Source organism: Hakea prostrata, chromosome 5, assembly GCF_041222555.1.
Source record: "Hakea prostrata isolate BN-2017 chromosome 5, UWA_Hpros_2, whole genome shotgun sequence".
Classification (NCBI taxonomy): domain Eukaryota; kingdom Viridiplantae; phylum Streptophyta; class Magnoliopsida; order Proteales; family Proteaceae; genus Hakea; species Hakea prostrata.
The window spans coordinates 5,767,607-5,791,334 of NC_142604.1; the positions used below are offsets into that span (position 1 = coordinate 5,767,607).

The following is a 23,728-nucleotide window of genomic DNA, read 5'->3' on the forward strand; positions in this document are numbered from 1 at the left end:
TTTTATGTATAAGGGATGATAATATTACATATACCATGAACAACAGCCAAACTTGCGATTTCTTCACTAAAATGTGTTAGCCTTAACCCCGATGGATGTTTCAGTTGGCAAAAGACCAACATTTCCGCATAGGTGGTTAGAGTTTGAATCCTCTCGGGGCCAGGGCGAAACCCTGCCTATTATTAATTATATAAAAGCTCCCTGAAGATGTAGTCGTGATGCGCGCAAGCTGGCTGGATGAACTTTGGATTTAAAAAAAAAAAAAAAAGCCACGAGGCTAAAACTTTTTTTTTTTTCCTAATTAAAATCATATGGTAAAAAACAAGCCAAACCGAAAAACATAAACAAACCAAATAATTGAAAGATAGTGACGTAGGTGGCGGCTGCTTGGTAAATGAAAACCTATCTTCAGCCTAATCTTGTAATTTCACTATTTTCATGTGGATGTATTCTAATCTAACGGCCTATACCCCATCTATCTACCACTTAAGGGGAAGCTGCGATAAACCCTACTAGTTATAAAAACGAAACCAAGCATCGAAGCTGAGCTCTTGGAGTTCAGAGTTGGATGTTGGAACCATTGTCTTCTACCTCTTCTCCTCCTAGAAGCTTCATCAGCGGTTGCAACGGTGGGAAGGTGACTCATTGGTCCTCTCCGGCGAGCTCCTCCCCCGCTGCCCTCTTTTTCTTCTTCTTCTTCTTCTCAGTTTCCTTAAGTCACCCAGGACTCTCTTCTGTAAGTTTTTTTTCTCTCATATTGATGGCTCTCTCTATATATATCTATCTGATATAACAATTGTACATATCTGGGGTGGGCACCTCTTTTGTGTCTTCTGATTATATGCAAAAGGGTTTATTGGAGGATGTAACGCCATTCTGCCATAGCCAGAAAAATAAAAAAAATTTGTAAGAAAATGGGGAAGGAAACATATATAATCACTTGAAAGTTAAAACTTATCGAATTAGATTCTGGAATAAAGCTAGTTCTGAAAACTAGAATTCTGGAATTAGAGAAATAGCAGGTGGAGTCAATCATGCCTTGGATAAGCCCAAGTATGGTCGAATGTTAGTCTTTTAGGGTACCCTTTGAATACTAAAATGATGATAGGATCTGATTAACATGTTTTTTTTTGAACCCACAGATCTCTATTGCTAAAACTAGGACAGAGCAGGGATACCGCCAGCCTTGAGTTACAGTGAACAAGATTTTGCTATCAATAACAGGAAAAAGGTCAGTGATATCAGCTAATCAGTGATATCACCCTAACTCAAAACCAGGGAAAAAATTCAGTAACTGGGTCGATATACAGGGATAAGATTACATACTGTACATGGAAAACTGAGGATAAACAGCTAGTAAAATTCCAGGTTTACCTTCCTTAAATCCAGATCAGAAGACATCTTTAAATGGATAAGAAATGCAATTCTTTTTTCGTGCGTTTTGATGAACTGTTACAAAGGTTATTTACCTCCCCCCCCCCCCCCCCCCCCCCATCTCTTTTCTTTATTCTGGTGGTCAAGGTTCATGGACGTCTTGTTTGATTTCATGCGAGGATGATTATACGTACTCTCTCTCTTTTGGTACTCTATTTTTTTTAAAATTTTGGTATTCTCTCTTGTTTGTCTCACGCAGTCAGGCTGTAGCTGGATAGCTTTTAGTTGAGCTGAGTTAGGCAAACTTGTCTCAATTTAGAAACTATGGGTGTGGATTTTGCAAGCTACGGAACAGATTTTTTTGAAATGTCAGGTGTTGATTTTAGTGATTCAGAGGTAGTCTCTCATGTTCGACACACCCTTAAATTGGTTTCTCAGGTAAATATTCTTGTCTATTCATAATTACATCTTTTGACCGGGTGACTTGGTTGAATTACTTTATTGATTTAATTTTTAGGTGGTCTGCCATTTGGCAAAAAATTTGGATCTTATCTCGTCGGTTATATTGCATTGAGCAAGATGTATTTGTTTGATAATTGACATAGTTTGTGGGATCTTGCTGATTTTTCTTTCTTTTCTCGATGGAAATCACTTCTTTTTGTATAATGCACAGTAATTTGAGAATCATTGACTTCTGCTGAAGGATGGCATGGATATTTCATTTCAAACTGGTGATGTGCAGTGTAGATAAATCAATCATAAATCAAGCTAAGGGTGCCTTCATGCTAAACAGCTACATAGTGTCTCCATAGATGCTCGAGTCCCACTATGTTGGCTGATTGTGCTCTTCTCCTGTCGAAGTCCACTTAGGATCACCTATGTGCCCTTCCTATGTCTAAGCCAACATAAGAGATCACCCCGTATGGCAGGGTTTGAACAATCAGATTGGATCGCCTGATTTGGGTTTTGGAATTGGTGCAGCTGGTTGAGATTGGACTAATTCTCTGTATAAACTAGGGTGTAGGGAATTTAATCTCCACGGGTTCTGGAATGATTATGGCTGATTCATATTTGGATTTGATTGCTTGGGACAGATCCAAATCCAGATTCCTGTTGTTGAACCTATGTTATTCGTGCAATGCTAATTGCATGACCAAATCATATTAATTATACATTCATTTGGATGAACAAATGGCTCAGACCCTTCCTGCATTATTCACATGGCATCTGAAGAGGGAAGCTCGTATTTCTTAGAAGCCACTCGTTAATTTTGTTTTACCAGCTTTCTAGTGTAAGGTTAGTATAAACACCCAACTCCAGTCGGGATAACCCACCGGCTTCATAGTTCAAACAATATCCCACAGTACTATACAATATTCCAGGCTCAATTGGTCGGTGACTACAAAGATGCAACTGCAGGCCTGGAAAACCCGAAAGATATATATCCTGGTCAGATTGGCTGTTAAACTCCTTGGAAGAAGCCTAACTTAAAACAGGGATTATCTCCTCAAAGTTTTCAAGACAAGGCTACCCATGGTTGCTGAGATATCAGTGACTTCCAGAATTATAAACTAACAATGAAAACAGAAAGCTTACTGAATAAATCTCAAGCAAGCCAGTGGATCAACTGGAAAGATGCTGACAGGTATTTGTGATCAAAATATTTTATTGATTCTGATGGTTTGATGTCTTTCTGAAGGCCTGAAGTTGCTGCAGGAAAACAATTCATTGGATCAGGCCTAGGGTTGCTGCCCAGCAGCACACCCATAAATGGATTTCTTCGATACTCTGTTTTGCAAGGCCATGTGACTTCCAGTCCTTTTAGTTAAGTTAGTTTTGTTTCAATAAAAGAGCCTGTGAATTGGATCCATAATCCTTGTGATGTTACCCTGAATCTATGGGTACGGGTAGGTAATTTTCAGCGGTCCGGCACACGCAGGGCCTCGATTTGCTGCGTGGACTTCCTATGCATTTCCTACAGAGTGGAACCCAGCTCCGCTCCGCCGAGCAAAAGGGAAGAACCGCTGGAGGCGGACGGTAGAGTATAGCCAAGAGGCTTTCTTGTCTGTCCCTGGATTCTTAGGGTTGCCGAGGATTTCCAGCAAGAGAGAGGGATGTTCCAGAGGTTTTAGGGTCTTCTAGGGCTTGCTGTGACTGAGAATTAGGTCTGAAAGTTGCTGTAAATTAAAATTCCAGAATTGAAATTCAAATTGGAACTCAAATTAGGGTTATGGTAGGTTTCAGCCAGGGTGGGGTTGGGTCTATTGCTAGTTTGCAAGTTCAGAACTGGGTTCAAGGTTTTTAGAGAGTTCAAGGAGGTCTGGTTCAACTAGATTAGGGTTTCAGAGGTTTTAAAATTTCTGCAGAATTCTTCCGTGGAAGAAGAAGAAGTGCAGGAATTTTCTCGGTTAGGGTAATAGGAGAAATGGGGCTGTTTAGGGAAGGTAACTGTAGGGGAATGTCCTAAAGCTTGGTGCTATCTTAGGGGAGGTGGAAAGAGGTTCAAAGGGGGCTGAGGAGGTGGGCCTAACAGAGGGGAGGGGGTGCCGCTATTGCAGAGGAGGGTGAAAGAGAAAGGGAAAGGCTACGGTGGTTATGGACTTATGGGGGAGGGTAGGGTGTGCCTGAACTATAGGGGAAGGGGTTGTACTTACTTGGAAGACTAGAATTAATGTTGCGGCTACCGTTTGAAGGAGGAGAAGAAGAACTAGATCACAGGAGCACTGTTACCCAGCCGCAGGTCACCCCACTTGGGATCCCACGATGTCCTCTCAAAGCCAATTCTTTCAACTCAATTTTTATTCATCAAACAAGCTACCAAACTACATCAACTCTTAGGCTATTTATAGCCTTCAAAACAGACTAGACTTAACTTGGGATTCCGTAAAGGATCCAACTACTTAAGGCTTGGACTCTACTAATGAAAGACAATTTAAAACGACTATCAAAAGATAAGGCATCTTATCTTGTCCATGACTAGCTCCTACTCAAGCTAAAACTCTCAACTAACTTTTAAAAGTAAAATAGAAAGACTCCACAAAAGTAGCTGGACTCTTTCCAGCTAAGTAAGACTTGATCCAGGTTGTGGAGACCAAATTGCCCCTGAGCTGGTTCGGGCCCCTGGGCTTGCCTCAATTCTCGAGTGGGCTTGTGCCCTATTTTGGCCCTTCTTGGGCTGCCCTTGGCTGCTTACATCACCTTGTAACGGTCTATTTATAAAAACCTGCAGTACCTGCTGTTGTTTTTCATAATCAGACTCTTAAGTCCAACGCCTAGTAATAATAGGATTTCTTATGTAAGGCTATAAATATCCCCCATCGATTGGAATAGACAGATAGACTATAGTTCAGATGATTAATGTTTTCACTCAGTTTTTTAATTCCTCCTATGAGTATCAATTTGTAGGAGGAGGTCCAAGATGAAGGAAACCCTAAGGTTCTAAGATGAGATCAAGTCTAGATCCATGCTGTGGCTGAATTGACAGCCTTGTACTTTTCATCCATCCAATGGAAGCTTCTACAAGGCTCCCCATCCAGGTCATTCTCTGTCTACCCCATCCCGTTTCTTCTAATCACTTTCAGTTTCTATTTTTCCCCCCAGTCCCTGCATCAATCTTTCTCTGATCTTTCAGAAACTTCCGTATTTCATGAACTACTCATCAAGATTTGTTCAGACTTCATATATCCCGATCACCCCCCACCTTCGATGCAAAGTGCATCCAGTTCTGTCCAGCGAAGCCCTAGTTCTTGCAAATCTTGATTTTGGTGCCCTAAAATCAAGATCCTTTGTAACTTAAAATTTACCCACTCAAATTTGATGTAGCTTTGTGAGCATTTCCGAGGCAGCAAGTTCTAGGTTTCGGTGCAAGTTCCATTCAATTCTGACTTCATTAGACCCTGAAACCCATCTCAAGAGAATTGCCCATATCATTGCATTTTGGCCTGTCTTTGAAACCACTTGAAATCTCACCTTAACCTATTTGAAGCCTAACCTGACCAGCAGATGTGTGATCACCAAGCCGTTTTACATTAAGCTTACCCATCATTAGAAGCAAAGTCCACTCCATCATAGCCCAAATCTTAATATGTTAGCCACAACCGTAACGTAATCCTTTATTTTGGAGCATCGATTCTATTCTGAACTTGATTTTGGCAGTTTGGTCCTCATTCAGTTGATGCTACGTCACCTGTTCACACCAATTACACCTGCCCAACTACTTTATCTGTTCCCTGTTCTCTTGCTTGCTTTGTACCTTTCGCTTTTAAAAGAATGGGGGTTTTTCCCCCCATATAATTTCATGCAGATAATCATGCTTTTTGACTGATTTTATTTTACTTGTATTAGTTTTGGGGCCTCACCACAGTTCTAATGAAAGATGTAGTTGCTACAAACCAAATATAGTAAAGGAGAGGAGAAAAATATTTCTGTTTTACATTGTTTTCAAAAATTGTTGAGGCAAGGTTGTGTAGGTCAAATGCGCCTCTCCTCCCCCAAAGGACTCCACTTGTGCGGATGCCTTTGGCACCAAGTTCACTTATTATTTTCATGTATTCTGAAAGTATGTGTTACTATTTTGCAAAAAAAGATATTCCATGGTTGTCATTATAATAAATGTTTTCCAGAATGTTTTTTTTCCACCTACTTGCTGTTTTGTGTTTGAAGGTTTCCAACAATGCAATTATTTATTTTATAGCTCAATCAAGTTTTGGACTAGTATCAGTTTGTTAGATTTCTCGAGTCTGATGTACTACATTTTCTTGATTATCTGTTATTGATTGTCTACGCAAATTGATGATGTAATTTTATCTTCTTCTTCTTCTTCTTCTTCTTTTTTAATCTTTTATGGTATGTAAAAAGCTCAAATTTTCTTGCTTAGGGTGATACTGACCATTATAACCAGCTAATTGGAGTCATGCATTATACTGAAGGCCTTGGTCCAGATGATGTGGCCTTGCTTGTGGTAGGTCCTTGTTTGGGCATTTGTTGATTACTGAGTGCTGTTCAACAGACTGGCATGTTCATATTTCTGCAACTAAAAGTTTACTATATGTATTTTTGTTAACTCTCATCCATATAGACAAGTTTGAAGGCACTTTCTGGAGTGGTTTCCTCTTTCGATATCTTTCTCCATGAAGCCCTTCTATCATCCGTAAGTTAAATATATTACATGTGTTTTTTCTGTTTGTCGCTATACAATTTTCATAAAAATTCTTTCATCACTCTCTTTCTCTCTCCAGATTTTTGGGATGAGTTTGTGGAACTATGGACCTGATGTTATGGATGCATTGGTGGAGCTGATCAAATCCTTGGTATGTGGTTCTGATGTATTATCTTGGACTTGGAGGGATTTTTGTTGAGCAGATTCATGGTGATAATGTTCCACTTTCTACAATGTTGCAGGCTGCTTCAAATGGTGTATTTGTTGATTCATGTTTGGATATGCTTGTTAGGAATTTTATGCCACCCAAATCTGTCATAGGTTTTCTGAGACAACCCCGTGGCATTGCAAAAAAGGATGAGGTTCTTACTCGGGTGCATTCAGCGTTGACTGACATTGCTTGCTTGGTGCCACTTGCTCCCTTAAGATTGTTGCCCATAACTCTAAAGAGAATGCCGAACATGTTTGATAATGAAGCTGTGAGTAATATACTTTGCATTTTCTAAGTTTGGATCATCTATATGGATTGTGGACAATGGAGGCTTGTGACAGATATATGCAAATAGGACTTTGCCCTCCCTAAATGTGGAATGCACAGGAGATAAAAGTGTAACCATTAAAATGATTGCAAAATTTTCCTAGTTTAAAATATCGAAGATGAACATTTTTTAATTTAGCATAATAAGGGGTTGGAAATCCAAAATATCCAAAATGAGGGATTTTTATGTATATTTATTACCGCGACACCCAACAACCAACCACGCCTTACTAGCCCCCCCGGGGCGAGGGGAAAACCACCCACCCGGACACCCGCGGGGACCAAATGGGAGAAAAAAACTAACGACGAAAAACCCAATAAAAAGAAGAGAAACCAAGAAACCGAAGAGGAAGGAAAAAACAACCAAAGGCCCAAATATTCAAAGAAGGGAGGGGGAACCAACGGTTAGTTACCCACAAAAAAGAGCGGAGGCGGCCAACGGATTGGATTACACACAAAAAGAAGGGAGGGGGACCAAGGGATGGATTGCCATCATTAAAAAAAGAAGTGGGATGCTAAGGTTTTAAAGGGAGCATGTTTTGTTTAATGAGGGCGCTCAATTACGGCAACCCCGGGGGGGGCGTGGCGGGTTGTTCGGGGGACGTTTTCCCTTATTATTATTATTTTAAAATTTTTTTTTTATAGACCAGTAGTCGTTGTATGAGTCAACAAAACAGATAAATAAATTTCCTGGGATGGAATTATTGCTTTATTTACATATATTTATGAATGTGGACATGTGTTTTCACTGAATATCAGTGTTTATTCTTGTCATGTTTATCATATTAGAACTAGAATTATTTTCTGAATTTCTATTTCACATTTTCTTGGCCGTGTTTTTCAGTTACTGGTGATGTATGTGGAGAGCATGTTAAGGCTGGAAAGCAATGTGATTGGAGAACTTATTGGTGGCACAATTTTAATGGCAGTGGTGGATAGGCTTGTAGATTTAGACGTGAGTAATGCAGCTATCTACAAAATATATTCTAGGAATATCTTTCGTTCTTTCTTTGTTATATAGTTCTGCCTATATTGCTTCCCAGGTGGAGATAGGATGGGATGACATTATACAGGAGGACTCAAGTAAAGGAATATTTCACATGGAATTAGAAGATTTAGATGAAGCTGTGGATACTGTAACAAAAGATGGACCTGAGGTATGCTTTCCTAGTAACAAAACTTCTATTTGTTGGTTTCTATAATTGGGTATGATTGCTCTTGAACATATTGGATCATCCTCCTTTACATGAGGCACATCTATGAGGGTCCCAGAGAAGTTGGATCAGTTGGTCGGGGCTTGGGATAACTTGGTGAGTTTGATGCCTTTTTTGATCCATTGAATGCTTAGTCATCAAGGTGATGCCGTGGTTTTCTAGCCGTGATATTGCTTGGCATCTTGCCACCTTGTAGGTGCTGCTTTGTTTTTTGGATCCTCTCCGACATTGTGGTCTCTTTGCCTCCATGATAACTATGATTTGATTGTCTTTAGTCCTAACCATCCTGCATATGTGCAAGTTTACTGTACAGCCAAGTTTGGGGCGGAGGACCCTCTATCTTTTCTAAACTGCAAGTGCACCCTGTGAACTAATTTATTCACTAGACAGTGAAAATTTTTGAGTCTGTCACTAAAATATCAGATGTTCTTGCATTTGTTCAGTTTTCAGGAAGAACTTGTGGACTGAACTTTGGCGGCAATGTAGTTGCTGACAAATTGGATAGCTTGATGGTACTTTCTTGTCAACATCTTGAATCATGTTATGATCAAGGCCGTCTTACGAAGGTATTCATTCCTACTGTATTTTCATCTTTTTTATCAGTTGTGTGTGTCCAGCGCTGGAAGGGTTTCTTACCTATATCTGCCTTTTTCATATGGTTAGGTATTTGAAACTCTTCTTCACTCCTTTCGGTACACTATTCTGAATGCCTACAAGTCGAAGTTTGCTCAGGTAATTCTTGATTCTGTCCTCTTCTCTGTAAGTGTGTGCGCTCCTGGGTTTGCTTGGTATTTTTCCCCCTTCATAATTAACTTAAGAAATGTGTTTCTTGTTGTCATAAATATTATCTTCAAGAGTTATGTATATGTTGTTTTCCACCTTTAATCGATGACTCATGCTCAGTTGCTTTCTGATCACAGTTTGTTATGTTCTATGCCTGTTCGCTGGATCCTGGATGTTGTGCTGTGAGATTTGCCAATTTTCTTTCAGACTTATTTTTGTCTGAGGCTCTCCCTCCGCTTACTAGGTAAGTTGAAAGAGATATTTGCAATTGTTATGGAGTTCTCTAAAGTCTTATGTGAGTGCTGTATTTCTTGTTGCATTGCGCCTTGGTTAAGGTCTTTCAGTTTTGGTAGTTCTCTCTCTCTGTCAAAAATACATAACAGTCTTAGGAGTGGACATTGGTTTCATCTTTGCAGATTAATGCATTGTTGATGTTCAACACCCCTTGGACTTCTATAAGGGCCTGCTAGGCAACTGGTCAGGACGTATTGAAGTCTTTAATGTTTGATTCTGACCTGAAAGCACCATTAAGGTTCTCAGGTTGTTGACAGCTAGGAAACGAAAATGTTGAAGCATGTGCTTTCATGTTGGCTTTAATGTAGTACTATAGCCTAGTTGACTTATGACTTCTTATGATCATAAGGGGATGTGGTTGTCTCTCTCCATTCTGCCTTGTAGAAAACTACTTTTATGTCTTCACAACTTTTTTTTTTTTTTTGTTTTGTATATCATCAATCTGTCTTGTATGATATAATCTTTTTTCAGTTGTCTTTTCATTCTTTGAAGAAATTGAGTTGGAAAGGGTAGTAAATTGAGTTGGAAAGGATGTTGAGCAATTGTCTACGAGGGAAGTGTCATATTTAGGGGAACCTACAAGGCTACAACATCAGATTTCCACAACAAAGCAGGATGTTATGAGCTTAGCAAGGATCAGAGTTGTGGGTGGGTTTGTTTAATAAGAGATTAAACCTAAGTGGTTTTATACTATTTGATTTTAAGATAGAATTTTATCTTGGTGTTGGAGATTAAAATAGTTGTCTTATTGGGGTCTAAAATTTTGAACTTCTTTTGGTTTATACTGTGGGGTTGGATGATGAATTGGATATTCATGATCCAGTAGATACGTGACAGTCTAAAAGGGTGTATCCTGTAATGAGGCTCCCACCATTTTGGGGTTTAGGGGTTCATAATGATGCTACCTTGACCCTGTTTTAAGGAAGTGCTGTTTCCAACGTGAACACTAGGTCAAAATAGAGCAACTTTACGATTGTGCCAACAAAGTTTGGAAAGTTTAGTGTTGCTAACTGCTGATTGACATTACATTTTATAAAATAAAAATCCCAGGCTCCCCCCCCCCCCAACACAAATCCTGCCTCATGCTAATAATCTTGGATGAAATAAGGAAGCAAAGGCGAGCATGGAGGAAGAAATCAAGGGATGAAATTTATTTGGATACGTACGACATTGCCACCTGGCAACAAGGGTACTGAAATACAGCAAAATAAATAGTTAAGAGTATTACTAGGCAATCACACGTGTAGTCCGCGATTGATGGAGATCAACTAGGAGCCAGTTTTTTCAAGATCTTTGATGAACCCCAAATGGACTGAAAGTGAGTGTTGGTCGGATAATAGTGACTACAACTTGATATGAATGACTTTTGGTTCCATACATCCTTGTTAAGAAAACATGAGTTTCTGCTGAGACTCGGCATTGTACATGAAAACATGATACTAGTATCTTTAGTTTCCACTGTGGCTGATAAGAGTCCATTGTAACAGCCTAATTGGTATGCCTTAGTTGTGCGATTAAGGCCTCACATCAGGATTCTTATTTGACAAACTTGGGCGTGGGAATCCTTAGATCCTTGTTTCTGATCTCTCCCTCCCCTATCAAACACTTTTCTGATTAAAACTTTAATTTTCAATTGGTTGTTCACAGGATGAGTGCCGTTGCTTATCTTGGGAGTTACTTGGCTCGTGCGAAGTTCTTATCATCCTCTTTGATAGCCAACATGTTGAAAAGGTAAATGACATTCTTATTTTCACTGTAGGAACTTTACGTACATGTGTTAAAAATAATCCCTGACCTGGTTTAAACTTCCATTACCCTTGTTTCAGACTTGTTGACTGGTGTTATAAATATGTCCAAATTCAGAATGGTAAAGTGAAGACAGTAAATCCAGAAGCTCATAGGATTTTTTATTCTGGGTGCCAGGTAAATGATTAACTTGAGAGTTTTGGTTAAGTCTAGCTGTTCTTAGATATGATAATCTTCATTAATTGGACGCTTTATTTTCTATATAAAGTTGAGAGGGGAATGTAAAATCTCATTCAATTTCTTGGGTTATATTGTGAGTAAAATGTAAGTTCCTCAATTGAAGATTCTCTATCTATACGAGTCATCATCTAGTTTCTTTCTTGTTTGAATGATAATTGCACGATTGAGTTATTCTTTTATTATTTTTCGTCTTTTAGTTATGTTCCCGAATCTTTTTCTGATTTTTACTGAATGGTCGTTTGCTTGAAGAAGTGTATCATTCTTGATGTAGTCTTTCAGTCATGGGGTTGAAATCTAATTTTCTTTTATCCAAATAATCTCTTGGACAAGTCATGCTTGTAACATTAATCTTCAGATTTGTTTTATTGGTGGTGGGACAACTTTCATTTGGCTAATTGGATGTGTGAATTGATAACACATACTACTATACTGCATTCCACCCAACATTAAATGATTTAATTTCTTGATAGGTGTGTGGGAAAAAAAACCTGATGTGTCAGGTCTTTTTATGGGAGTGTGTATTTACTCATCTATATATATGTATATGATTTTTCGTATTTTTATTTGTATACAGGCTGTCATGTATGTGCTTTGCTTCAGAATGAGCTCAATGGTTGACGTTCCTCCTCTCAGATCACAGCTTTTCCAAATGCCTTTAGAACAAATCTTACATCATCCACTGGATCCATTGAAGGCAAGATATTCGAATAGGATTCACACATCGTTGCGAGGAACTGTATTTTGAAATTGTTATTTACCTGCCTCACCTGACAATGTGGGCCTTTTCCTCTATCTCATTATAGATACAATGTGCTGTAGTTTGACCTGTCATTCTTTAGGGCAATTTTGACCTGACTGTCTGAGGTTGATTGTCTAACCTAGGTTTAAGTTTGTTTTTGATGTCATATGATATTATTGGGAATTTGGGATGAATGGTTCAATAGCCAAATTTTGACACACAGGAGCCAGACCAGGTCAACATCTAGTTTAAAGAGGTTCCAGTGTGGATTGTCTTGGCAGCAGTTTAGATACAACCTTAAAGCACACCCCCACTAGACTGGATTCTGTTATTGATGAAAAGCTAATTCTTTCAGCTTTGTATTGGAACAGGTGTGCCTGCCCTCCATAGTGAAAGAATTCCTCCAACAGGCAAAAGCAGCTCGCCTATTCACACACTCAGAAAGCTTCATTTTCAGCGACTTATTGGAGTCTGATTCATCCAAGGCTTTTGGTGGGATGGAAAGATTGGACATGTTCTTTCCTTTTGATCCGATTCTATTAAAGAAATGTGACAGGTAAAAAATTTCGAAGCTGTATATTTCTCCCCTAATCCTGTCTGACAAAGATCCCTATCTAGATGATAGGTTTGTTGATGCTTCCCCTTCTGATAAATACATTGTCATAGAGTTGATCCATATGATGACTGTATCATAGGTCAAAAAGGGGTTCAGTTGAATAATCTTGACTGTTAGGATAAGATGATTCTTTTTCCACCACAATTAAGGGCCAATTACTTGAATCATAACTTTGCACCAACATATCTAGGATTATTATTATTATTCTTATTTTTTTTTTGGGGGGGGGGGGGGGGGAAGGAATGGGATGGTTCAGCTTCATGGTTTTACTCTCATTTGAGAATAATCACTTGTTTTTTGAAGGTTCATTCGTCCAAATTTTGTGTACTGGTCAATGGTTAGAACTGCATATGATGATGATGATGAAGCAATCAGTGAAGAAGAAGATGATGATGATGTCGCTGCTAGGAGTGTTGATGAGCATGACATTGATATGGACGAATTTGAAATCTCAATGAACAAAATGTCCATTACTCCAAGGACTTCCTCAAAGCATGTGTTGACCGGTGGCCCTCGAGCAGCCATGAGAATGCCTGCTAAAATAAGACCTTCCATGAGTCCAGAATCACTGTGATTTCACCACAAATACCCCTCTCAATGTTGAGGGTACAAAATTTTGGATGTTAGTGAAGATAAGTGTATGATAATGAGCCAGTCTGCAGTGATTGCACCTGCTAGCTAAGATCAAGGGCAGGTGTGGTGTATGTGGAGCGGCATGGTAGAGTTTGTAGAGAAAGTATACAATGGTCCCTCTGCTGTGTTATATCATGCTAAAGATGCAGATGGATTAATGGATCAGTGTTTGGGTTACACTGCCAATGGAGCTAGCTTGCATCTCTCTGCCACAAAGCATGTTTTGTGAGTTGTATATTTTTTTTTTACCTTTTTCAAAACAATTGAGTATTCATATTCGGGTGGTACAATTACTAATAGATGCGGTTTTTCAGTTACTGGTGCTTTTTTTTTTAAATTGTCACCTGGGCTCATCTCATAAGCTTGTTTGCATTTAGTACATGTCGTCTGGTCAAAATTGTATATGTATTTTCTTGAGTTCTAATGTGAGTTCACCGCTTGTTAAATTATGCAGTCTTTTGCTTAATCTCCTTTGGAGTTTTCCAGCTAAATCTGGTTTTTGGTTTGATGATTTTAGAGTTTTTTGCTGAGTGCCCACTTAAATTGGCTAAATTGCATTTCACCTCGATGAAGTAGGTAAATTGTAAGTTGCCCACCCTTATGGGACTCATATTAACCCTGTATCTATAAAAAGACTAAATGCCCTCTTATTCATTTAAGTGTGATCTAGTCCTTAGGTGGGTGAAGGGAGAATTCCTTCATCCATCTTTTTGAAACCTCACATTGCCGGCAACCGCATCCCCTCCCTTGCTGAAAAAAATCACCCCATTTCCCTTGCCAGCTAATGTCTCTCTTGGTGAACCCTAATTTGATGGGAGACACTGAATGATTCAAAAACATCGATTAAAAAAAACTCGAGCGAAATAATGAAATCATCAATGTTGTCTTTCCGGCATTATCAAGCCCTAAAAACAGGATCTTGGCCTCTTTCTGCTACAGACCCAGTGATGAAAGAACACCATAGAACCAATCAATTAGAAACATGATGGGCGAAGAGAACCAGATTATCAATCGAACAAAACCACTAAAAAATCTACAAATCTATTAGTATCTGCTTAAAGAAGCAAACCAAATCGTCTTTATCAAACGTCTTCAAATCCTCTTCCTTGAAGCTGCCGAGCTTCTGATTCAATTCAAGAAAAATAATTCGAAGGTTCTTCTTAACCTCCATGGCAATTTTCTTGGAAATCCTTTCTCCTGCTTGCACCAAGGTATCACATCCTTCTATAGAGGTTCAAAGGTTCTTTTTAACTTCGCAGATATGGAAGTGAAAATCAGTGTGTAGTGCAGGTTATGGCTGCTTAGTGAAAAAGAGATTGCTGAGAAAGAAAGGAATGTTGTTACAAGCCTTGATGAGTTCACCGTGGAACATTCTTGCAAAGATGACATGATAAAGCAACACATTTATGGTCGTGTATTTGATGGCATTGATTCCCTGGAAAAAGTTTTTGAAGATACAACTGTATGTTCATATCCAAATCTATTAGCAGGTTTTCTTTTAACGAAACTCACATTGATCTAGGTCTGATTCATATCCATTTTGAACCGAATAAGCTTTTATTCAAATCTTAATGGACAAAATAACTTTTGTCTTTAGATACACAATAAAATATGAAGAAAGGAACAGTTTACAGCTTGAAAGTTAAATAAGATCTATCTCTATTCCCTAAATTAACTTGATGCTCCAATCAAAGCACCAGAAATCTTGTATAGAAACTGGTATTCATCTTTCCAACCATGAAGTTCATCTATGTTTACTGATGTAGTCCCTTGCCCGTTTTCTGCTGTTGTTTGAATTCTGTTGGTATCCACTGACACTTTCTTTCTTGAAGGTAGTCCTATGATCACATATAAAACCATGAAAAAAGAGAAAATGGAGAACAAGAAGAAACCAAAGACAGAAAAGGCTACCCAGAGAGGAACGCAGGAAGTTAACACTGCGATCGTGGCTGAAATGAATGCTACTACCATTCCTATAAGGCCAACGAAAGTAAGAAACAGAGCAAACAAAAGTAAAACTGCACGGTTTATAACACGGCGCTCGATTATCATTATGAAGTGGATTGCAATTGAGGTGGCCGAGACACAGAAAGCTAGAGAATTTGACACCACGAATGCTTGAAAAGCTGTCTTCTCTGTTAAAGTTGCCGTTCCTTGATGTGAAGCATCCTCTCTGTATCCACCAGGCATGTTGATACCTGCTGCAAAGCTTACTGTGGCTATAAGTGTTGCCACCAACAAATGAGTACTTGCTTTGTCCTTCAGGCGACGTGATACATCATTCTTTCTTGTTTCTCTAGCCTCAGTTTCTTCGGATGCTGATTGCAGAAGCTGAGATGCTACATCTTCTGTCATGGTTTCTTTTGAACCTTCAATTTCCGGTGGAACTCCTTTTTCCATGGCTCTTTCCCAATCTTCGGTTTCTGGTGAGACTTGGATTTCTGATGGAATTGGCATCTGCAATAAACATAAGGTATGTACGTGGGTTGATTGTTTCATTCTGCCTTACTGTATGGAGTCACCATTTTTACATTTTAGGAAATAGTTCAAGTAAGCCAGTAGGGGAACCATATAAGTAGGGAGTGTATAATGCATACCTCATGATTAACATTAAGAACCTCCAACTGGGGTAGAAGCACTTTGCTGTCACGAACTTTAAGGTGATCTCTAAGACTTGCCAAAAGCAATTCATTTTGGCTTTTAGATGCCAGAAGCAGAGGTGTGCATCCTCTGTTGTCCGGCAAGTTGATATGATGATGGGTTTTCTCTGTAAGGAACCTAAACACCTCTAATTTTCCAGCCTCGGCAGCAACGTGAAGTGCAGAACGTCCTTGACTATCAAACAGCTCAAAACAATCTGGACAATGCTTGTAGAACTCCCAAATTACAGAGTCATGGCCTTTATGAGCTGCAAGAAGATGGCCATACATACCATGCATGTTAGTCTCATAAGCACAAGATGTATCGATAGCAAGCAAGATGTGAGTTGAAGCTGAGAATCCAAAGTGAGAAGCATAGTGCAATGGACTCCACCCATATCCATCTTTTTTCTTTATCATCTCTGGAAAAGTTTTTGCCCATTCACAGATCTCGTCTGCTAAAATTCATGCCAATCAAGAAATTTGTCAAGGGTTAATGGTATGGTTGGATAAAGATTATGAAAATTCTAAAGCTATTACTGAACATATATATACACCTACCTGAAGTATTCGCTATTATCGCTTTATGCAGTGCCGTTCTACCCGCCGGGCCAGTGTAGAGAGACAGAGGGGGAATATCTAAGACATAAGGCACTGCACAAAGTAGCCCTCTCCTTCCTTCATCATGGAACTTTTCCTTCATCGTTAAGAGCTCTTCAGTAGCATCTGCACTGTTCCAGGAAATGTTCAAGCAATGGAGGAGAAATTTAAGCATTTTTATGCTGCCTTCTTTTGCTGCAATATGTAGTGGAGTCTCACCATTGGAGTTTGGCTGTGCCAAAGCAGATGGACACTTACCCATGACATAACTTATGAATCTCTTGTGACCTGATCTTACTGCAATATGAAGAACATTGTTGCCTTGGGGTGTGAGGTGAAGGAGTAGTTCTGGCTCGGATTCACTTGGAAGCTTGCCAGTCACTTCTTGAAGGAGAGGTATGAAACCATCAACTGCAGCACGATACAGTCTGGGATCCATGATTGCTTGCTTATCTTTGCTTTGGAGGAACTCGTTAAGGTGTGAAACGTTATCAATCAAGAAGAAAAAGGCTTAGAATTTAGGAGACTGTTGGAGTCAAGTCAAGAAAGGTACTGTTGCAAGGGTGATTTTGTTTCTTGCCCCTAGCAAGGGTCTCCTGCGAAGCAGAAAAGGAAGGAGAAAAGAGAGGATGTATGGCCTAAGGATTTAAATGAGGGAGAGAGTGAGAAGTAGGTCAATGGTAAGGGCAAGAGAACTGGGTGGCAGGAGCATTCCTGCAACCTGGGTTTTGTCCTGTAACACTTGACTTGTAAAGGGTAACTCTCAAATAGCTGATAGATTTTAGCAACTTGGATAGAGAATTCATGATGGGATTGAACTGGATCGAAAACTCAAGATACAGAGAAAGAACAAATGGGTTTAATCAATAACTATCAGTCTAGGGATATGCTATGAATACCTTGTTACTTGATCTTATAGCAATGTGAAGAACATTCTTCTTCTGAGTCGTGATATTAATTGAACAAATGTACTTTAGCAACTTGCCCGTTCACTACTCTCTCGTAGACCACACGGTGGGAGATGACTTCGTCTCCTTGCGAAGCAGAAAATAAAGGAAGGAAAGAAGACACAATTTCGTTGTCATTTGGAAGGGTAGTATCTATCGAGTGTCACAAACTAACAGAATCAGTCAACGCTTGATGAAGCGTTTTCTTGGGTATTTCTCTATGCTACAGGAGATCCAATCATCCAAATGCAAAAATGTGATTTGCATGAAACCTTCCAAATAAAAATTACTCTCTTCTTTTTTAATGTTTACTTGTTTCTTTGTAAGAGATCAATTTCTCAAAAGCCAAAAGGCATAAATATGCATGCATGTTCATCTCGGTCTATTGGTTTGGCTCCTCTCCAGGGAGGATTTCCTAGTGAACCCTCAGAGAATGCTATGTGTTTGATTCTAATCTAAACACTATGAGAAAACATCTCGTTTTTTACCAAACTAAAAACTCACACCATTTTCCAATGGAGGGTTAATAAAATGGTTAGGAACCTAACTTCTCAGTGGAGAGGACTTGGTTCAACCTTTGCCGGTGGCATATGTAATATTCCTATCCCCAATTTCCTTACATAGAAAAAAGCCTTTGTAGAAAAAATTAAAAAAATAAAAATCTCACACCATTATAAAACCTAATTAATATGATTTAGTTTTCTAAATCTTCTGTGTAAGACTATCATGTTAAACCAATTCCATCCCCATTTTAGCCCACGCCGCGCGCATCCGCGTTAAGACGGTACACCGTCCTTGCTCGTACACTGCACATGCACTGGCGTGTCTCATTATTGTAAATTAAAGTTAATAGGTGGTACCTATTAATTAACCTGGATTCTGACACCTCGGTTTCCAATGTGGGACTATATAATATAACACTTTCCTAAAATAAATTAAGGAAAATTTTCAGCACTTACAAATCCAATAAAATGAAACATATTTTATTATATTAAAAATAATACAACAAAAACTGTTGCTAAACTCAACCGTATAGTTTCAGCAAGATCATTAACTCAACATCAATTGTGTCTTCTGATGACGCTTTCCTGTACTCAGAAACCAACCTTCACGGTTGCATCTCTGTTTCAGTTGAGTTTCCTTGGTACTGTATGTGGTTTGGCTTTGTTCTTATTTTGTTATTGTGTGAACTGCTGCCCTTTCCCCCTCTGCCAACCAAGAACAACCCAAAGAAATGGGAAAAGAAAGAAACAAAATAAACAAAAGAGTCTGCTGGCAAAGCCAAATAAATGGAGGAAATGTCAAATTTGAAAAAGTAGTTAGGCTTGCACTCTCCATTTCTAGCGTACTTTGCACTAGAATGTTACAAGGATGTCTACTGTCCTTGCTATTTCTGGGTCGGAGAATAGTTGTATCCCCAAGAGGTGCTGCACTTCAATTGCATTAGACAACCGATTGCATCACTAATCAAGAACTTGGTCTGATCTTGGTTTTACTAATGAAGATTTTCTTGAATATTATAATTTGATTATCAGTATGGTCACAGGTGGAATTTTACAGCATTGAGGTGCTTAATTGCAGCAGTAAGGCTAAGACAGCTCTTATTAAACTTCTTTTTCCTTATAATCTACATTACAAAAACCAATTCTGTTGGCTAATGCAATTTTGCAACATGGATTACAATAATGGCGTTCTCAGCACAGAATGTTTACTGAATAGTTTATTCAGTGGCCAAAGCAGTTTTAATATTCACATACACAATAAAATATGAAGAAAGGAGTAGCTTACAGTGCCTCCCACTCCCCAATTTATCTTGATCCTCTAGTCAAAACATCAGAAATTTTGTACAGAAACTGGTAGTCATTTTGCCAATCATCAAGTTCATCTATGTTTTCTGATATAGATGGATCTTTCTCTTGCCCTTTGTCTACTGCTTGTTGAAGTTTGTTAACATCCACTGCCACTTTCTTTCTGGAAGGTAGCCCTGTGATCACATAGAAAACCAAGAAAAAACAGAAGACGGGGAAAAAGAAGAAACCAATTATAGAACAGGCTACCCAGAGAGCAACAGAAGAAGCTAACACTGCGATCGTGCTTGAAATGAATGCTGCAACCATTCCAATAAGGCCCACAAAAGTAAGAAACAGAGCAAAGGAAAGTAGTATTGCGCGATTTATAACACGGCGCTCGATTATCATTATGAAGTGGATTGCAATTGAGGCGGCTGAGAAACAGAAAGCCAGAGAATTTGACACCAAAAATGCTTGGAAAGCTGTCTTCTTTGTTAAAGTTGCCATTCCTTGATATGGGGCATCAGATCTGTATCCACCAGGCATGTTGATACCAGCTGCAAAGCTTACTGTGGCTATAAGTGTCGCCACCAACAAATGGATACTTGCTTTGTCCCTTAGGCGACGTGATACATCATTCTTTCTTGTTTCTCTGGCCCCATTTTCTTTGGATGCTAATTGCAGAAGCTGAGATGCTACTTCTTTTGAACATTCAATTTCTGGTGGAACTCCTTTTACCAAAGCTTTTTCCCAATCTTCGGTTTGCAGTGCGACTTGGATCTCTGATAGAATAGGCATCTGCAATGCAAAACACATGGTATATGCGTGGGTGCAACTTGATTGTTTCATTCTGCCTTACTGTATGGAGTCATCATTTATACATTTTAGTGTATCCTTCAAATAAGCCAGTAGGGGAACCATTTAAGTGGGTAGTGTAGAATGCATACCTCATGATTAACATTACAAGCCCCCAATTGGGGTAGAAGCACTTTGCTGTCATGAACTTTAGGGTGATTTCTCAGACTTGACAAAAGCAATTCATTTTGGCTTTTAGATGCCAGAAGCAAAGGTGTGTATCCTCTGTTGTCCATCCTGTTGATATGGTGATGGGTTTCCTCTATAAGGAACTTAACCACCTCTAATTTTCCAGCCTCGGCAGCAATATGAAGTGCAGAACGTCCTTGACTATCAAACAGTTCAAAACAATCTGGACAACTCTTGTAGAACTGCTCAATTACAGAGTCATGGCCATTTTGAGCTGCAAGAAGATGGCCATAGATGCCATTCATGTTAGTCTCATAAGCACAAGATTTATCAGTGGCCAGCAAAATGTGAACTGAAGCTGAGAATCCAAAGTGAGAAGCATAGTGCAATGGAGTCCACCCATTTCCATCTTTTTTCTTTATCATCTCTGGGAAAGTTTTTGCCCATTCACATATCTCGTTTTCTGAAATTCAAGTCAATCAAGCAATTTGTCAAGGGTTTATGGTATGGTTAATTAATTTTGAAATAATCATAGCCATTACTGAACATTACATATAGATCTACCTGAAGAATTCATGATTATTGCTTTATGCAACATCGTTCTACCCGCTGGGCCGGTGTAGAGAGACAGAGGAGGAATATCTAAGAGGTAAGGCACAGTCCAGAGTGGTCCTGTACCTTCCTCATCACGGAGCTTCTTCTCCATCTTCAAGAGTTCTTCATTAGCGTCTGCACTGTGCGGGAAAATGCTGAAGCAATGGAGGAGAAATGTAAGCATTTCTATGCTGCCTTCTTTTGCTGCAATATGTAGTGGTGTCTCACCATTGGAGTTTGGCTGCGCCAAAAGAGATAGACACTTAGCCATGACATAACGTATGAAGCTCTGTTCACCTGATCTTACTGCAATGTGAAGAACGTTCTCGCCTTGGGTTGTGAGGTGAAGGAGTAGCTCTGGCACGGATTCAATCACCTCATGGAGGAGAGATATGTTCCCATGAACGGCGGCACGATACATTCTGGGATCCATGATTGCTTGCAAGCTAACACGTTTTCTCTGCTTTGGAGGAATTTATTGAGGTGGGCAAGATGATCCAATCAAGGAAAAAAAAAAGACTTAAAATTTAGGAGATGCTGGGAAGTTGTTGGAGTCAAATCAACAAATGTATTTTAGCAACTTGCCGGTTCACTGTTCACTCGTAGACCCCACGGTGAGAGATGGCGGTGGCGTATACTGTGTTCCTTCGTCTCCTTCTGCGAAGCAGAAAGGGAAGGAAGGAAGGAAGGAAGTTTTACCCAAAACAGGAAGACGTATGGCTCAAGGTTTCAAAGGGAAGAGTTCGGAAGCTTCCTGGTTTTCACAGTTTTAAATTTCTGGGTTTCTAAGGTGGAAGAAGACATTCTATTGACTCTTTTTTATTTATTCCATTGACTCTTTTTTTTATTGAGTTGGGTTGGATCACCTACTGCTTGTGTGGATCCTTCTCGAAATTGTGTCTTCTGTTGCTGCTTTCCTGTACTCAGAAACCAACCTGCAGGGTTGCATCTCTGTTTCAGTGAGTTTTCCTAGTGCTATATGTGGTATTTTGGCTTTGTTCTTATTATGTTATTGTATGAACTGCTGCCCTCATCCCCCCAGCAACCAACAAAAAACCAAAGAAATGAAGAAAAATGAACAAAAGATACAAAAGAAGAAGCTGCTGGCTATGCCAAATGAGCAAAGGAAATGTTAAATTTGAAAATTTAATATACATGTGGCATGCACTTTCCACTTCCTGTGCAAGGATGATTGCTGTCTCCTGCTTCACTCCTCTACCGCCTCATCTCTTTCCTATTTTGGTGAATGAGTACCCTTTACCCCTCCTCTCTCCTCCCACAATAATTTTTCCCTTTCCATTTTACCCTCTCCTAATTGCCCCTTATTGGACCCCTTGGCCCATGGGCCTGAGCTCTACAATCAACGCTCTGCCCTGAATTTGACCAATTGCTCCTTATTGGTCCCCTTGCCCCATGAGCCCATGCCCTTCAATTCAAACTCCACCGATGACCCAATACCATGTCCGACTCGGATTCTCTTCTCTGCCCCCCTCCAATTAATCTTGATCGTGCTGAGTGTAAAATGAGTAATCGCTCTGCTAAGGGGCACAACCCATTCGGTGAGACCTCAAGTCCACTAAGAAAAAAAACAAATAAGAAATAATCTGCAAAATAGTCTTTTAGGCCTTGCTCGGCTCATCTTCTTTGAGCCCTGCCCGTGTTGCATTGTCAGTGCTTTTTAATCTTTGTTTTATTTTGCTATGTTTTTTAATTCTCAATTCTGAAATTTAAACATCTAATAACAGAAATTTAAACATCCAACTAATAAAACTTAAAATTTAAATTGCTATTAGTAGGAATCGAAACTTGATGAGAAAGTTTAGGGATTCAAAAATAAAATTAAATGATTACGATTCCAATATCTGCTAACTACTCTAATATTTTGTGAGAGTGTGTGAGAAAAAAAAATAGAGAAAAAATAGGAACAAAAGAGGAGATTCATGAGAGAATAATAAGAACGAAAATATGAGAGAGAATATAGGGAGAAATTCGTGGATCATGAATTAGTTTTTAATTAGGATTTAACCTTTTATTCCTTAAAACTAGGGGTTTAATGATAACCCTTAAATAATGATTAAGAATGACATTTGTACCCATCATCTTTATCTTAAATTTTTATTTTAAATTTTTGGAGGGGGCCAAATGGTGGTATTTCACACATAAAGTGAGAAATAAGGAAAAAATATATGTATTTTTAAAATTTAAAAAAATCCGGGGGCCATGGTCCCTCTGGCCCCAACCACTGAATATTGAGTCAAAATCATCTGAAAAAATTTCTGAAACATCTGTAGCACTTCATTCTTGGAAAATAATAAATACAACCATGTAGCCTGAGATTTATCATCAACAAATGAAACAAAACTTCCGAATCCATCTATAAAGTCTATACGAGAATGTCAAACCTCATAATGCACTTGAAACATGAGTACTATGTGAAAGTGGTAATCTGTATTTCTTGGAAAAATGACAGGCATCACAACCAGTAGAATTAAAAGACAAACAAGGATTTAAAGATCGTAAAATTCTATTAAAACAGTGACCCATACGCCAATGCCAGAGTTGAGATTTCTCATGATTAGTCATAATAGTCAAGGTGTTTTACTTGTAGGATCTAACATATAGAGTCCATTTTGAAATTTACCTTCATCAATCGTTGTCCCTATTAAATTGTCTTAGAACATTACATTATCTTTTGAAAAGATTCTATTACAATTTAAATTCTGAGTAAATGAATTTTGAAAAATATAGAGAGCAAGAGTAGTACCATGAGACTGAATAAAATTCTACAGTAAATATATAATTTTTTCCAAGAAAGTATTGTATTACTAAAGAACTTGCC

The 23,728-nt window shown here is 39.0% G+C and overlaps 3 protein-coding genes across 3 annotated transcripts; 1 reads left to right on the top strand and 2 right to left on the bottom strand.

Moving 5' to 3' along the window:
* Positions 1-537: 537 nt before the first annotated feature.
* Positions 538-14,000, top strand: LOC149014643 (uncharacterized). The gene is made up of 16 exons (XM_089155188.1): positions 538-736; positions 1,634-1,812; positions 6,251-6,334; positions 6,452-6,523; positions 6,612-6,683; positions 6,775-7,011; positions 7,915-8,025; positions 8,114-8,227; positions 8,728-8,850; positions 8,948-9,016; positions 9,205-9,311; positions 11,009-11,092; positions 11,188-11,284; positions 11,922-12,041; positions 12,458-12,642; positions 13,006-14,000. Exons 2-16 carry the CDS (start codon positions 1,699-1,701, stop codon positions 13,274-13,276), a joined length of 1,860 nt encoding a protein of 619 aa, XP_089011314.1. The 5' UTR covers positions 538-736; positions 1,634-1,698; the 3' UTR covers positions 13,277-14,000.
* A 1,006-nt stretch (positions 14,001-15,006) lies between these two features.
* LOC149014644 (uncharacterized) lies at positions 15,007-17,052 on the bottom strand. The gene is made up of 3 exons (XM_089155297.1): positions 16,536-17,052; positions 15,933-16,432; positions 15,007-15,792 (listed from the first exon to the last, which is right to left on the bottom strand). Exons 1-3 carry the CDS (start codon positions 17,011-17,013, stop codon positions 15,007-15,009), a joined length of 1,764 nt encoding a protein of 587 aa, XP_089011423.1. The 5' UTR covers positions 17,014-17,052.
* Positions 17,053-19,307: 2,255 nt separating this feature from the next.
* LOC149014645 (uncharacterized) lies at positions 19,308-21,322 on the bottom strand. The gene is made up of 3 exons (XM_089155828.1): positions 20,860-21,322; positions 20,276-20,758; positions 19,308-20,084 (listed from the first exon to the last, which is right to left on the bottom strand). Exons 1-3 carry the CDS (start codon positions 21,320-21,322, stop codon positions 19,330-19,332), a joined length of 1,701 nt encoding a protein of 566 aa, XP_089011954.1. The 3' UTR covers positions 19,308-19,329.
* Between the last annotated feature and the right edge of the window lie 2,406 nt (positions 21,323-23,728).